The sequence below is a fragment of the Schistocerca nitens genome, chromosome 5 (genome assembly GCF_023898315.1).
Source record: "Schistocerca nitens isolate TAMUIC-IGC-003100 chromosome 5, iqSchNite1.1, whole genome shotgun sequence".
In the NCBI taxonomy this organism is placed as follows: Eukaryota; Metazoa; Arthropoda; class Insecta; order Orthoptera; family Acrididae; genus Schistocerca; species Schistocerca nitens.
In genome coordinates, this window is record NC_064618.1 from 451,342,464 (window position 1) to 451,359,585 (window position 17,122).

The window sequence follows — 17,122 nt, forward strand, 5'->3', positions numbered from 1 at the left end:
GTAAACCCCACTACAACATACATGTTGACACTCTGAGGAAACAAGTTAGACTGCCATGCAACGACAAGTAACACACCTCGAATATAAAATGAATCTTAGCTTGTGTTAACACTCCTGTTGATCGACTTGGTCTCTTGCGTTTATGTTTTGATGCTAACTTTCTCTCTTTTTAGCTAATACCCACATGTTATCAGTTGGTAATAACACGTACTGTACAGAGGGTCTCACATCATTAAATGTAAATTAGACAGTGACAGTTCTCCCCTATTAAGGGGCTCCGGAAAGGCTCAAAATCATGAAAAGTTCAATTTTTACTTTTTTGCGTTTTCTGAATCTGCAGACTATTACCTTTTAATAGATATATAATTTATTCAATTCCGAAGACTACAACTATTTTTAAATTTTTTTTGAAATGTGTTCTACATGGGCGTGACCCACTGTGGCGCTGTTAAACTGCTGTCAAATGGTGTTATTATTAACGTCCGTGTTCATCAGGTACATTTTAGTGATGTGAGGTAAAGTATGTGTTGTGGCTAACCTGTGATGGTTCAATATATATCGCTGGTGTGATTGTCGATTGTTTCATGTTTATTTACTCTGTCGTTATCTCGAAAATATTCGTAATTAATTCTGTTTCTTGAGTCTCTGTTTTGTTGAAGTATAATAATGAGTAAAAGTAAAGTTATTAGAAATCCTCTGAAGGCTTTTAAGAAAAGGAGAAATGTTGGAAAGCCAAAGGTATGTGTTATTACTGTAAACAATAAAGACGATGAAAATCCCCAACATAGCTTGTGTCCCAAAGAAGAAGACAGTTGGTGTAAATATAACAAAGGATTGCTAACTGGTGAAGTGTACACTCATAAGCATAGTCTGCCTCATGCAATAATGGAGGTGATAAAACCTATTTTCAGAGACTTAGCAGCACCTGAACTGTTGAAAAAGTGTATTCACGGAAAACCTCAAAACCCCAATGAAAGTGTAAATAGTGTTATATGGTCGAGAATCCCCAAGACTGTATTTGTTGGAATAGAAACACTTCACTTTGGTGTGTATGATGCTGTTGCGACTTTCAATGATGGCAACATTGTAAGGTGCAAGGTATTTAGAAATATGGGAATGAAGATAGGTTCTAACATGGTACGAGCGATGCTTGCTTTAGACAAGGAACGCCTTCGGGCTGCAGACAGGACTGTAAAGAGTCTAGAAATACAAGCAAGAGTCAACAGGAGGAGGAACAAGAGGAAGCTGGAGGAGGAGTTTGCAGAGGATGAAGATAATCCATCCTACGGACCTGGAATGCACTAAAAAGTTAATCCAATCTTTGTCGCTCGATTCCCAAAACTTTTATTTTCTCATACTAATTACATGTTTTCTAAGGATCTTCCAAACATATTTGTTTCAAACTTTCAGTAAATGTTACACAGTACCTTCTGCATAATTTAACGCAGCCTTTTTCCAAAAAACTGTATATTTTTGAATATATAAATAAAAAATTGCAAAAAAATGTTGTGAATTTTCATTACAATTGAAAAAAAATCATCTTTAATAACTGAACTAAAATTTTGTAAAATCCCTGTGTTAAGTTGTATCCCATATTCCAATAAATAATCTGTAAAAAGTTCAACTTCCTACCTCAAATACTTTGTGAGGAAAGGTGTAATTTATAAGCGTTATTTTAACATTGCAAGTATAGGGCGTTCCAGAGCCCCTTAAGAGGTCACGAGGCATCTATAAAGTTTTTGCAATGACTTTTGTTGACTACAAATTTCATATTTATTTTTCACTATTATGTTGTATGGTGCTTTTATATTTTACAGCATGCCTGTGTGTCCTTTCTCAATATGTTTTTGTTTTTCATTTTGCTATTTGTGACCTATATATTTCATGTGAGCTTTGTGTTGTAACAGTTCATTCATTTTTATATTTTACTCGGTTTTGACCACTGTCTTTGACATTATTGGTGTGTGTTTTAGCTACATTTACATAGCTTTTCTGATATACACAGTACATACATACTGAGGTTTTGATTGATCCTTAATTGGGCACATTTGCATGCCATATCAGATATTTTTTGGAGCCATAACCTACAATTTGTGATTGGCAAGTGGATTGTACGGTTGCAGTGTGCAATCTAGTTTTGTTGTACTTTATGTATTAACAAACTTCAGAGCTAGTGTTTCAATTGTCATTTGCATTGTAATGTCATATAAGTGTTGTGTAATTTTTGCAACGTAGTTAATATTACATTTTACTTGTTAATTTTGAAGTATGTAAGCATAGTTCCACTAACTCCTGTCGGAAGTATATTGTACACTTAATCCAAGAGAATACTGCTATTTAAATCTTGTTATCTGAGATGTAGCAGTGATATCTATTGTAACAATATCAGAGAAGGAAAGTTGCTACTCACCATATAGCGGAGATGCTGAGTCACGATAGGCACAACAAAAAGATTCACACAATTATAGCTTTCGGCAATTAAGGCCTTTGTCAGCAGACACACACACACAAACACACACTCTCTCTCTCTCTCTCTCTCTCTCTCTCTCTCTCTCTCTCTCTCTCATGCAAACGCGACTTGCACACACATCTGCTGTCTCAGAGAGCTGAAACCACACTGCGAGCAGCAGCACCAGTGCATGATGGGAGTGGCGACTGGGTGGGGGTAAGGAAGAGGCTAGGGTGGGGAGGGGGAGGGATAGTATGGTGGGAGTGGTGGACAGTTGAAGTGTTGCAGTTTAGATGGAGGGCAGGAGAGATGGTGGGGAGGGTGGAGGGGGTAAGTTGCGGAAAGGAGAGAAATAAGAAGAAATTAAAAGACTGGGTGTGGCGGTGAAATGACGGCTGTGTAGCACTGGAATGGGAACAGGGAGGGGGATGGATGGGTGAGGACAGTGACTAATGAAGGTTGAGGCGAGGAGGGTTACGGGAACGTAGGATGTATTGCAGGGAAAGTTCCCACCTGTGCAGTTCAGAAAAGCTGGTGTTGGTGGGAAGGATCCTTATGGCACAGACTGTGAAGCAGTCATTGAGATGAGGGATATCATGTTTGGCAGTGTGTTCATATATCTATTGTGCCAGATTGCAGGTAAGGCACTTGTCGCTTCATGACAGTCTGATGTGTTTCCCCCAAGTGTCAACATATATGTTGCAGTGGTGCTTAGATACTCAAATTTTATAGCTTTGTGGTGAAGCTTGCACAGCCAATCATTTTCATTGTAACTGTACTCCACTGCCCACTAATTCCTCTGTGCACTGGTTAACTTGAAAACCAGTCATTCACTTATCATATTGGCCCAAATTATTCAACATACTGCAGGTAGGTATTTGCGTAATAAAGTCACACTGTCAAGGATCCGAGTTTCACAAAATTATTAGATTTATTTTCCTTATGACTGGCAGTAATGAGTTTAATCAACTTCCAAGGATGAATGTGTATCCTATGCAAGAACGAAAGTAACCAGGCAGTATCTCAGCTTCGTCCCCACTTCCTCCAAAATCTTGAAAAATTGTGAAGTCCAGCCTGGTTCCAATTCAAGTTAAAGTTCTCAGATGTTAACTGGCAAAAATCACAAGTCCAAATCCAGATTTGTGGTAAAATTTCAGTTCCCAATCATTCCCTGGTGTCCACAGTTCAAAAATATTGCTGAATGTTCACTGGCGACATACATGTGAAAATTTTCTAATTCCACAACTCGACATTTAGAAAACTCTCAATACTTTCACAAGATAACATAATCGCTGCCCATACAAGTCACACGGAGACTGCTTGTGAATACAAACCAGCCTGCACTGAGGGAAGATGGCGGCTGGGTATTTATACTATCACATGGGTCACATGTGTTAAGTCAGGTATATTTGCTTCCAAAAATATAAATTTATTGATGTATACAAGTGTTGTATGTGAAATCTCTTCCAAATTTTACCAGCTTTTCAGTGCTGGTATGATTTTTAGTGAACGCACACTGGTTTTTGCATATAAATTACACTTTTAACATAAAAAAGGTTACTATTGGTGATGATATTGTTAACAATTGTAAACAGTTAATTACAAACCTATTTCTACTGCCCTAACTATTTTTATTCTGTAATGCTGCTGTTAATCATGTGGCTAAATTTGCCGATTTTCAGCACGGAATACACGTTCCAGCCTATAGTTCAGAAATGTTAATAATAATAATAACTTAAAAACTATTCATCAAACCGAGGACGCACTTATGTCCTCATAATCGCTATAATTTTCCCTTTATTTCTGTTGTACTGGCTTTCCAGTATCTTACTGGGTTCACATTTTGTTAGAAATTATCTGATTTTTCAGTCTTTAACATGATGTTTTAGTCTCTCGTTTTTCTCCCCAATAGCTTTTGAGCACTGAAAATACTGGCCAAGTACTTTCAGAGTGAGCAAGTCATCAGCTAGTATCAGAATTTCTGATACATGATATCCAATCCAGTAGCAGAGCTCAAAGAGTGTCGACATCTAGTGGGCAAACTACAAAGCTGTTGCTGCTGTGGGCAGCCACACTCAGCCACCACATGGCTTGCTACCATCCCTCTTATCTCTCAAACATGAGCTTGCATGCCGACAACTGTCACATAGGGCATAACAAACTTCGTGTTCATGGCTGTGTCCACTCCTGAAGTTTAAAAGTTGCTTTCTTGGGGCCTGTACTGTCACACCATCTCTATATGTAACGGTGTCGTATGTTTAGTATACTACATCTCTCCACCTATGGGAATGTTCCCGTAATGATTAAATTTATTTCTGATTCTGGATTTGTGGAATATAGATATATGAGGGCTATCCACAAAGTACATTACGTTTTGGAATTAAAAATAAATAAAGTATGGGAATTTTTTTTTTATTATATACAGATGAAAGCCACACTTAAATACTACTTTTCTACATAGTTGCCATTTAAATTAAGGCACTTATCGTAGCGAAGGACGAGCTTGGAAATTCCTTCGTCGTAAAATTCGGCTGCCTGCGCCTTCAACCACGTGGTTACCTCTTCTTGAAGCTGTGTGTCGTCATCGAAACGCTGCATAGCCAACCACTTCTTCATTGCTGGAAATAAGTGGAAGTCGCTCGGTGCCAGGTCGGGACTGTACGGCGGATGAGGAAACAACTCCCACTTAAAAGATTCGAGAACTTCACGAGTGGCATTTGCCGTGTGGGCCCGGGTGTTGTCGTGAATCAGCAAGATCTTTGAGCCCAACTTTCCCCTGCGCTTGTTTTGTATTGCTCTTCTGAGGTTGTGCAGAGTTTGGCAATACCTTTGAGAGTTTATTGTAGTGCCTCTTTCCTGGAAATCCACAAAAATCACACCTTTTCTGTCCCAAAAGAGGTAACCATGTGGTTGAAGGCGCAGGCGGCTGAATTTTACGACGAAGGAATTTCCAAGCTTGTCCATCGCTATGATAAGTGCCTTAATTTAAATGGCAACTATGTAGAAAAGTAGTATTTAAGTGTGGCTTTCATCTGTATATAATAAAAAAAAATTCCAATACTTTATTTATTTTTAATTCCAAAATGTAATGTACTTTGTGGATAGCCCTCGTATTTATGTATCTCTGTATATATAATTTATAGGTCCGAAGATGGTCATCATTGAAGTTAATAACCTCATTGGTGAACAAACTTTTCTGTGGCTGGAATTGTAATAAAATAAATATTTCCTGGGTCATGGGAGAACTCTACAGTGACCATGTCACAACTCATGGATGCTAAAAGTGGCAAAAGACGTTGAAGTTTTTCATAGTGGCTTCCTCGTATAAAATTTTCTTGATGTTCAGAACACAATCATATTGCAGCGAAGCTGTAAACTTTTAAAGATTATTACAGTCTTTTTCGTCAGGAGATGACAATCTGCAGGGAGTAAAGTCTGCTTGCTTAAGAATGGGTGTTCAAGCTTGTCATTGTTCAGGTGATATCACAAGGAACTCTAGCTCCTCTTTTGGCAGCATTCCTTTGTGCAAATGCAGTAAATGGGCAATGTAACTATATGTCCCCCTTCCTCACTGGCAAAATTGTCCACAAATAAGGAGCACAGTACAGTTTTCCTTACCGTAGATGTGATGTTGTTTATGGCAAAGAGGTTAACGCATAAAACACTGCCCTGAGGGACACCATTCTCCTGCTCAACATGGAGGACAGCATGTCACCAACTTGGGTCCTAAAATACCGTCAAGACAGGGAAGACTGTAGGAAGATGGGGAAGCACCCACAAAAGCCCCACAGATGCAGCTGTATGAGAATACTGGGTCTCCAAGTAGTACCGTATGCCTTACTGACATCAAATGATATGACGATACGGCGATGGTCACATAGGAAAGCCTGCTGAATAGCTGCCTCTGGCAGGGTTGGAGTGTCGACAGAGGACTGAAATCTCCAGAATCCACACTTAGAGCGGCTAAGGAATTGCCTGGTCTTTAACAAGGCCAGACAAAGGTTAACCATTTGGTGCATAGTTTTTCCTACATACCTCGTTAAGACGATACTCCTAACTACTGGGACACATGCAGTCCTTTCCTGGTTTGAAGAGAAGTATAAGAATTGCCTCGCTCCTTGAGTTGGGAGGTTGTCCATCTACCGCATAGGATTAAAACATTCGAGATGGTTTTCTTTTGTTGCAGCTGGTAAATGCAGTTCCAGATTTGGTCATGACCGGTTGCAGTGTCACGAGTCTTAAACAGTGTTGATTCCAGCTCCCACATGGAGAAAGGGGGCCGTATGACTCAGAATTGCTGGATCTGAAATCCAACAGGCCCCTCTCGATAGTCGCACAGTAGTGACAAGACACCGGATCCTGGCTTGCATTGGCAGTAGTTTTCCACAGTGCTCAGCCACTGTCTGAGCAATGTGTCTTGGTGTTGTTCAGAGACACCTGTTTCAGCACTCCTGGTACTGGTAAACAACTTTGTTAACTGGAAATCCTCCAGGTAGTTTCCCATTCTTAAGCAGAACAAGTGGAATGGTTGATAAAGTCCAGGAACACTTGCCAAGATTGTTTTCTGCTCTCCTTAATGACATGTTGAGCTTTGGCCCTCGTGACTCAAAAGGCTCTGAGGTTGCCTGCTGTTGCCTGGCATTTAAACACACCTGTTCTGGATTGCCAAATGGCACTCATCTGCCCACCAAGGTCACCTCCTAGATGACTTGAGGGTACTGGGAGAGCTAGGCCAGCAGCACAATGGATTACTCATGTGACGCAGTCAACCAATTCCTGTACACTTTGGGGTGTTCAAGCACAGCACGCTGTCTGAACAATACCCAGTTAGCCTCACTGTTTATCCATTCCAGTGGCTTCTGTTTAACCAATCCTTTATCCAGTAGGTGGATCCACAGTGGGAAGTGCTCACCTGAATGAAGGTCATCAGCTTCTTCCACTGTGGTTAGTCTGCAAGGGATGGAGAGCAGAAAGAGAGGTCGATGCCTGAGGATGACCCAGTAGCAGCCGAGAAATGAGTGGGATTGCCTGTGGTGAGGATGCACAGCTCCTGAGACATCATGAGGTTCTCTAAGACTTGACTTCCAGGGGAAGTCCAGTTTGAGACCCATAATACATTACGAGCATTGAAATCGCCCAGTGGGAGAAACAGATGGGGGAGTTGTTCAATAACACCTGCAACAGCTGTTATGTAAACACTATTTGGCCTTTTACATCAGCATGACTATGACCAAATTATCGGCTAGGATTGATGGGCATAGGCAGAAGGTGTATACTGGCAACATGCAGTATCCTGTTGCAGAGCATGCTCTACAACATGACAATCGTGACTTCTGTGCCTGTTTCACCACATGCACCATCTGGATTCTTCCTCCAGATACCAGTTTCTCAGAACTCCATAGGTGGGAACATGTCCTTGGTTCTTGCCACCCACCTGGCCTTAATTTACATTTTTTTTCTGCCTCAGTATTTCTTCACAGTAACTACTCTTTTCTTTACTCCATTTTAGTTGTCTACATCTTTCATTGTCTTACCTGTCTGTTTTTCACTGCCCCCCCTCCCACCTCTGTTACGTACAATGCACTCAACTTTTCATTGTTACTAACTCATGCCTGATGTTTAAGCAGTAATCTCCGTCTTGCATATTACCCTGTCATCCACCTTCAAGCTCTCAGGTTTTCAAATCTCACCTGATGCAGTCCCCAACAATCAGTCTTTCCTTCTCATCCCGTGCAGTAAAAGTCTCCCCTGACCGGCGGTTCTGGGTGACTTTCCCAAAAACTACCCATTTTCCTAGACCTGTCCAGTCCTTTTCCTTCGCCCTTCTTCCTTCCCCTTCAACTCTTCTGCCTGAAGAAGGAGCCACTTGCTCCAAAAGCTTGCCTGATTACAACCTTCTTTTATGTGTGTGTGTTCTGCTGCCACTTGGCGGGTACATTTTTAATCTATCCAATTAAATTAATTCTCTGTGATAGGTAGAATGACACTAGAGTGCATTAGTGTTGTCCCTGTTTATGTTGTTAACAATTTAGGTAGAGTATATAAGAAGTGTGAGTGGGGTCAGACGTTGAGTAATCACTGCAAGGAATTCAAAGATTCCTTGTACTCGAATGAGACGATGTTACCAACACCTGACAATATTTGAAAGGGGTCTCTTTGTGGTCCTGTACTTGGCTGGCAGGTTAAATTGTGCAACATCCAGATTTGTGGGGCATTCAGATGTGTCACTGGCCCAATGGACTGCATGGGAACTGGAGGGCAGACAGACTCATCATCAAGGTTTTGGTCAGCACCTGCCATTAGAGAACAAATAATGGATCCCTGCAGCATTCTGTGTTATCCCACACCATTGATCAGGGATTAGCAGCTGCTGTACTAGAGAATTACCATTGCGTGTGTAAGCTGCCATTAACAGCTCAACACAAATGGCTGCATCTGTAGTGATGCCTATGAATGACTTTGCATTGTGTTCAGCAGTGAATCATGGTTCTGCACCAGCTTGAATGACCATCGTTGTAGAAATTGGGGCAACCTGGAGAGAGGTCCCATTTTTCCTGTTTTTGGAGAGTCACGGCAGTGTTACTCCTGGTATGGTGGTGTGAGGAGCCATCAGGTACAACTTCAGATCATGGCTGGTAGCGATTGAGGGAACTATGATGGCACAACTGTACATCACGGATAACCCACATCCTCATGCAACAGTATCACAGTGGCATTCTTCAACAGAATAATGCTCATCCACACATGACAGATTGAACAGTCTTCATGATGTTGAGGTACACCTGTGGCCAGCAAGATCTCCAGACGTGTCCCTGATAGAACATATGTGAAACCAGCTTGGACTCCAGCTCTGTCCCAGTGCCAGTATTAAGGACCAGTTACAACAGTTGAGGGTCAACTTGCCTCAGGAGAGGGCACAGTGGTGTTATGACACCTTTCCAATCAAATCAGTGTGTATTCGAGGCCAGAGCAGGTGCAGTGTCATTCTGATAAATGGACTCTTACTGCTAAGTTCTTTGTAAATTTGGTTCAGTTTTGTAATACCTGAAATAACTCACAATCTCTGTCATCTGGTGAAGTTTCATTTTATTTTCTCCTCCCTTTCTGGATGCTTCACTTTTTTGTCAGGCAGTACAATTACATTGTGTGATAATAATTATTGTTGTTATTACTGATTATATTAACTTGACCTATATCCAATTATGATGCCATGGAAGCTAATTTATTTATTATTCTGGCAAGTATGACTTTGTGTCATTGATACATAACTTCTTTAATGGTGGTCTGTTTCATAGGCATATAGAAGATCTGGCAAAAAGTAGTGGTTGTGAGACGTATGAATGGGTCAAAACACTACAAGGTTTAATAAATGGAGTCCAGAGTTTTGGTGGAGAGCTACCATTTTTCTTCCTCTCAGGTAAGTATGTTTGGTTTCACTCTTTACATTGTGTGATGTGTCTGCATGACTCAAATGGAGCCTTAGAAGAAATTTGAGTTTCTGATATACATACCTCATCTTTGGAGCAGTTTTCTGGCTTGTCAGTGATGTCATGATCATGTTAGGTTATTTTCCTCTGGGACTCTAGTATCTGTGGCAGTGTTCTGAGTGACTGGTACATATTTGGCGAATGTGGCATTGTGTTGATACGCCATCATATTATATTTGACAAAGTTACACTAGAGGCAGATTGTGCAGTGATGAATCAAAAGATTACAACCACATCCCACTGTGAGACTGAATGGTTCCTGATGGTGTTGCAGGCCTACCGTGCAGTAAGAAAAGTATATGAGTGGTGCAGAGATGATATGAAATGCAAAGGGAGAAATCCACTGACATAAGAAACTTTGACAGAGGACAAATTGTTATTGCCCAGCACCTGGGAATGAGCATCTTGGAAACAGTAAAGCTGGTCAGCTGTTCACAAGATACTGTCATAATCATTTGTAGAAAGTGGTTGAAGGATGATGAAACTGTGAGAGGGTGATAATGTATTGGACATTTATGCCTCAGCACAGAATGTGGAGGTCAAAGGCTGATCCACTTAGTAAAGCAGGATAGCTGGTGAGTTGTGGCAGATCTGACAGTTTACAATGCTGGTGCAAGTACAAATGTTTTGAAGCATACTTTTCAGCACGCATTGTGAAAAAGGGTCTCCACACCAGATGACATCCGTGTGTTCCCATTTTGACCCAGCGGTATATTCAGTTACATTTGTGGTGTGTGCAAGGTTGCCAAGATTGGTTCGTAGGCCAGTGGAAATTTGCCACCTGGACAAATGAATTAAGTTGCTTGTTGCATGTTGATGGTTTTGTCCAGATATGCTGTGGTTCAGGTAAATGGATCCTCAAAACATTCACTGCACCATGGATGCAAGCCAGTGAGGGCAGTTTTATGATATGGGGACATTCATCTTTGCTTCCTTGATACCTGTGGTAGTAATTGACAGCTGTGAACTCATCAGCTGATACTTGTATAAGAGTTTTCATTTTTCTCCTGCATTTCCATTATTGCTTGGCAGTTCAGGCTTGGAGATGGCTATGATGGCATGAAACATGCAGCCACATACATTACACATAATAGAGGGTGTGGCTGTACCTACCAAAGTTTGCATCTGTTGGTGTTTTTCATTTCGCTGTCTCCGATGTTCCTGTTAAAAATGTAAGACAGCAGCTGAAATAGGTGTGGGTCAATTTTTACAATTTTCTGCTGAGGCACTCCAATTACTTGGGTCAGTGTTAAGACTCTTTAAGTCCTTCTGGAATTGGTCCTTATAACGCTTCAGAGGAGCACCACAGGGCTTTTTACCTGTGCTCATTTGACTATATAAAATTTGTCAAGGAAGTCACTTACCTCTCATCTGCTGGTCATGTCCAATCCATCTGAATTGGTGACCAATAATGGTGGCTTCTATACTATTCATCTTTACCTTCTCAAGAACTGTAGTGTTTGATATGAAGTCACCTGATTTGATGTTCATAATGTGTCTAAGTTTCTGTTGGTTGAAACATTCTAGTTTCTTAAGATCGTAGCAGTATAGTTTCTAGGTTTCACAGCCATAGGTCATAAATGACAACTGCTCGATACACCATCAGTTTGGTGCATAGTGTCAGACTTTTATTTAGGAAGACCAATTGAATTGGTTTGAACATGTGCGGCATGTGTCCTATTCTCAACATCCTTTACGGACAAGCAGTTAGTTGATAATATACTGCCGAAATAGAGGAAGTGATTTACTTGTTCCAAATGTCTGCTGGAAATAGAGATATTGAGATTCTCAATGACAGTTCCAGGGTCTGGCTGTGCTATTACCTGCACTTTTTGAATGTTAATGGTCAGGCCAAACCATTTGTATGCAGTATTGAAACAATTTATAGAGAGTTGCAGCTCTGCGGGTGTGTGAGCTGAAGAAGCTTTGTCATCAGTGTACTGTAGTTCAGTTACCTGAGTGATGATGCTTGTAAACATATTAAAGTGCAGTCGGGACTGATTAAATAGCCCTCCATCAAATCTGTATTTAAGTTCTACTCCTGCTTCGTTTACAGACGACACCTCATAAAGCATGGCTTGTAGGTACAGAGCAAACAACATTGGCATGAGGACGCATCCTTGTTTGAGCCCATTAGTAATAGGGAATTTGTCGGAGGTTTCATGCTGGTATAGCACTTGCTCAGACATGTCTTCATGGAAAGCTTGAATCAGTTTAACACTAGTGTTCAGGGCAATCAAAATGTTTTAAGACCTTCCACATAGTTTTCCTGGGCACTGTGGACTATGTGAATTTTAATGTAGACTACTTGCATCTCTTCATGCTGAACGTCTTCCCTGAAGCCAATAGCCACTTGCAATCTGTGTCAGAAGGCCAGAATCATGCTACAGTGGTTTGAGAAGCACAATGACACACTCTAGTTGGTTGCTTGGCCATCAAATCTGCTTGGTTTGAATCTCATGGACCACATCTGTGATGCCATCAGGTGTGAGCTCTAGGCCCACAAACCACCTCTTGTTAATTTACAGGAATTGCATGACCAGTATGTAGACATATGTTTCTAGGTACCTGTGGGAAACTACCATGGATCCCATGCCAAATAGAATCACTACTGTATTGTGTTCCAAAGGTGGACCAATGCACTATTAAACAAGTGGTCACACTGTTTTGGCTCATCAGTGTATACTCTCGTGTAACTGCTGCTTCTGTGACAATAACTGCAGGGATATCTGATGTCATGACAGCACAGTGTGTTCAGGAAAGCTTTAGCTTCTGTGCTCAGTATTAGAAGAAATACTGAAGTTATTCGTGAAGGAGATCGCTAAAGAAAATAGTTAGTCTCAAGAAAAGTAACATAAACAACATAAATAAAAACCTTCACGGCAGATTTGTTATTTCAAATATCTTTCAAACTAACTGAATGCTAGGAGTGCTCTTAAGTGGTGCACAATAGCCTGTCTATGAACCATTACCTGAAACTTGCTGGAAATTCTGTAATAGTTTGGACAGTCTTACAATAGTTTTCAGTATTCCCTGCATTTAAACCGAAAAAGGAATGATAAGTGATAATGTATAACAGATGTATCGAAAAGGATTTTAGAACTTCGAAAACTCATATTGATTTTGTATAATTATAGTCCCAAATACGCTGCTAAGTTTGATTGATTTTATTTTTACTATAGGCCTGTTTTGGCCAAATTGCCAACACCAGACTATCTGTAAGTAAATGGTACACAATTTTGGTACATTATTTCTAATTTTATAGTTAGTTGTTAAATATTTTCATTATTATACATTTTTATGTATTTCTGGTGATCTTGACACCTATGCAATATCGGTGGTTATGTTTCAAGGGCTCTTGTGTGTCCAGCCGGATGCAATCATTGAAGTTCCACGATGTTTCGGCAAATAAACTTTCCGCTATCCTCAGCTGGTTCTGAAGGAATGGTCTGTCTGCTCATTGTCAGTGTTATTTATCTCCGTCAGCCCGACTGACCGGCTGGACACCCGAGAGCCCTGGAAACTACACATATGTTGGGAAAGCCTCCGATCACATATCAGTGCTTATGTCACTAATTGCTTGTTAATTACATTCGTTTGGTACTAATAATGGTTGGTTATCATCTTAACTGTTTTATTACTTTATGTAGTTGTCAGTTTATGCTCATTATATCAATATTTTTGTAGCAGCTTATTTGACATATAATCCAGTGATATTATATGCTTACAGGCAGTTCTGTTTATCATTGTGGGGCTACATCTACATCTACATTTATACTCCGCAAGCCACCCAACGGTGTGTGGCGGAGGGCACTTTACGTGCCACTGTCATTACCTCCCTTTTCTGTTCCAGTCGCGTATGGTTCGCGGGAAGAACAGCTGCCGGAAAGCCTCCGTGCGCGCTCGAATCTCTCTAATTTTACGTTCGTGATCTCCTCGGGAGGTATAAGTAGGGGAAAGCAATATATTCGATACCTCATCCAGAAACGCACCCTCTCGAAACCTGGACAGCAAGCTACACCGCTATGCAGAGCGCCTCTCTTGCAGAGTCTGCCACTTGAGTTTGTTACACATCTCTGTAACGCTATCACGCTTACCAAATACCCCTGTGACGAAACGCGCCGCTCTTCTTTGGATCTTCTCTATCTCCTCCGTCAACCCGATCTGGTACGGATCCCACACTGATGAGCAATACTCAAGTATAGGTCGAACGAGTGTTTTGTAAGCCACCTCCTTTGTTGATCGACTACATTTTCTAAGGACTCTCCCAATGTATCTCAACCTGGTACCCGCCTTACCAACAATTAATTTCATATGATCATCCCACTTCAAATCGTTCCGCACGCGTACTCACAGATATTTTACAGAAGTAACTGCTACCAGTGTTTGTTCCGCTATCATATAATCATACAATAAAGGATCCTTCTTTCTATGTATTCGCAATATGTTACATTTGTCTATGTTAAGGGTCAGTTGCCACTCCCTGCACCAAGTGCCTAGCTGCTGCAGATCTTCCTGCATTTTGCTACAATTTTCTAATGCTGCAACTTCTCTGTATACTACAGCATCATCCATGAAAAGCCGCATGGAACTTCCGACACTATCTACTAGGTCATTTATATATATTGTGAAAAGCAATGGTCCCATAACACTCCCCTGTGGCACGCCAGAGGGTACTTTAACATCTGTAGACGTCTTTCCATTGATAACAACATGCTGTGTTCTGTTTGTTAAAAACTCTTCAATCCAACCACACAACTGGTCTGATATTCCGTAGGCTCTTACTTTGTTTATCAGGCAACAGTGTGGAACTGTATCGAACACCTTCCGGAAGTCGAGGAAAATGGCATCTACCTGGGAGCCTGTATCTAATATTTTCTGGGTCTCATGAACAAATAAAGTGAGTTGGGTCTCACACGATCGCTGTTTCCGGAATCCATGTTGATTCCTACAGAGTAGATTCTGGGTTTCCAGAAACGACATGATACGCGAGCAAAAAACATGTTCTAAAATTCAACAACAGATCGACGTCAGAGATATAGGTCTATAGTTTTGTGCATCTGCTCAGCGACCCTTCTTGAAGACTGGGACTACCTGTGCTCTTTTCCAATCATTTGGAACCTTCCGTTCCTCTAGAGACTTACGGTACACGGCTGTTAGAAGGGGGGCAAGTTCTTTCGCGTACTCTGTGTAGAATCAAATTGGTATCCCGTCAGGTCCAGTGGACTTTCCTCTGTTGAGTGATTCCAGTTGCTTTTCTATTCCTTGAACACTTATTTTGATGTCAGCCATTTTTTCGTTTGTGCGAGGATTTAGAGAAGGAACTGCAGTGCGGTCTTCCTCTGTGAAACAGCTTTGGAAAAAGGTGTTTAGTATTTCAGCTTTACGCGTGTCATCCTCTGTTTCAATGCCATCATTCTGGTATTAATCTTTACTACAGTTATACTTTTTTTGTTTCTGTATGTCATTTTTTCTTTTTTAAAATTTCATCTATTTTTTTAAATTTTCGTATTATTCACATATTTTGAAGATCCTGTTTTCTTAGTTATTACTTATTTTACGTATTATTTATGTATTCATATAACATTGCTGGATACTGTCATTGTAACCTATTTTTCCAGATGAATTTTGGTATGGGCTGTGGTTAGTCCTGTTCATTTGTTTGTTATTATAAATGGAATTAAATATTTCTTTCTTGTTTTTTTTGTGCTATAATTTCTTTTTAATTTTCATAGTTATTTCCTTCTATCTGCTTGTTAACGGGTTTTCCAGTGATGCTTATTGTTTCAGTATTGTTTGTTCAGATCTAAATGCTGTTGTGAATCCGTACTAATATTATAAATGCGAAAATAACTCTGTCTGTTATGGTTTTACGACGAAACAGCTGAACCAATTTTGATAAAATTTGGTATGAAGATAGCCTGAACACTGAGGAAGAACATAGGCTACTTCAGAAAGTATACAGTACAACATATTCATTGATTTGAAGAATATAACACAAAATATGGAGCAATAATTACTCATTGAAAAGCTATTTACTCTTTCACTTTTGAACTTTACCCTTTTTGTTCAAAATGGTTCAAATGGCTCTGAGCACTATGGGACTTAACATCTGAGGTCATTAGTCCCCTAGAACTTAGAACTGCTTAAACCTAACTAACCTAAGGACATCACACACATCCATGCCAGAGGCAGGATTCGAACCTGCGACTGTAGCAGTCGCGCGGTTACAGTCTGAAGCGCATAGAACTGCTCGGCCACTGCAGCCGGCACCCTTTTTGTGAAAATACTTTTATTTTTATGTGTCCTACATAATTCAATTCAGTGTAATGAATACAATGTTTATACAGTCCTCTATGTGTTTAATCCATATGTCCATGCTAATATTAGTCACAAACACATTGAGAAAGTAACTCACTCTGTTACGTTCTCACAAGTCTACTGCTGAACAGATTCTGATGGTATTTTGTATGGAGATAGCTTGAACACTGAGGAAGATCATAGGCTACTGTATAAAGTTGTGTTTTTGAGTATTATTAACATTTTAAAACATGATATATGTGTGTGGCGTGTAGACAGACCCTATGGTTAGTGACTATTAGTGTGTATAGATTGTTTTGTGACAGTGTGAATCCTTTTTTATTGTGCACGTGTCCTGTAATATTGAGTTCCAACACCACTTGGCCGAGCTGGAGAGTTTTGGTGAAGATACAACAATAAAATTGGATGCTAAGCACGAGAACCATATTTAAAATTATTACTAAAAGCTTCGCAAACATAAATCTGTTTTAGTGCTTAGTTCTAAGAGAACTGAAGCTGCAAATCCAACAAACCTTGAATCAATCTCTTGCCCACTGGAACTTGGATGCAGAACGTTATTCAGCCCAAGAGCTACAGAGTAGAACAGTCACAAGCCCATTGCATTTTAGATGCTGAGCATCATATGTATCTTATAGCTTCCGAGACACTTGAAGACTCAGAACAATGATGTTATTTAAAGGCTGTATGACAGACAGAGAGTTGTACCTTTATGTGTGAAATGAGGGAGACTTTTAGTAAGGATGCATTTGATTATGATCTATTAACTGTCTACATTAATCATAAATTAGTCATCACAGTGGGATAGATTAAAACTGTAGCACCATAACACATTAAAATGGACGAGAGAAAAGGTTGGTGTGTGTTG

At 40.3% G+C, this 17,122-nt stretch overlaps 1 protein-coding gene across 2 annotated transcripts in view; it reads left to right on the forward strand.

Annotated features, from left to right (window-relative positions):
• LOC126259560 (major facilitator superfamily domain-containing protein 6) overlaps positions 1-17,122 on the forward strand; it is a 153,129-nt gene that overhangs the window by 53,634 nt on the left and 82,373 nt on the right. For both annotated transcript variants that reach the window (XM_049956454.1, XM_049956453.1), the window contains exon 6: positions 9,745-9,866. In XM_049956454.1, the coding sequence (XP_049812411.1) occupies positions 9,745-9,866 (122 nt within the window). The remainder of the gene's footprint in view (positions 1-9,744; positions 9,867-17,122) is intronic.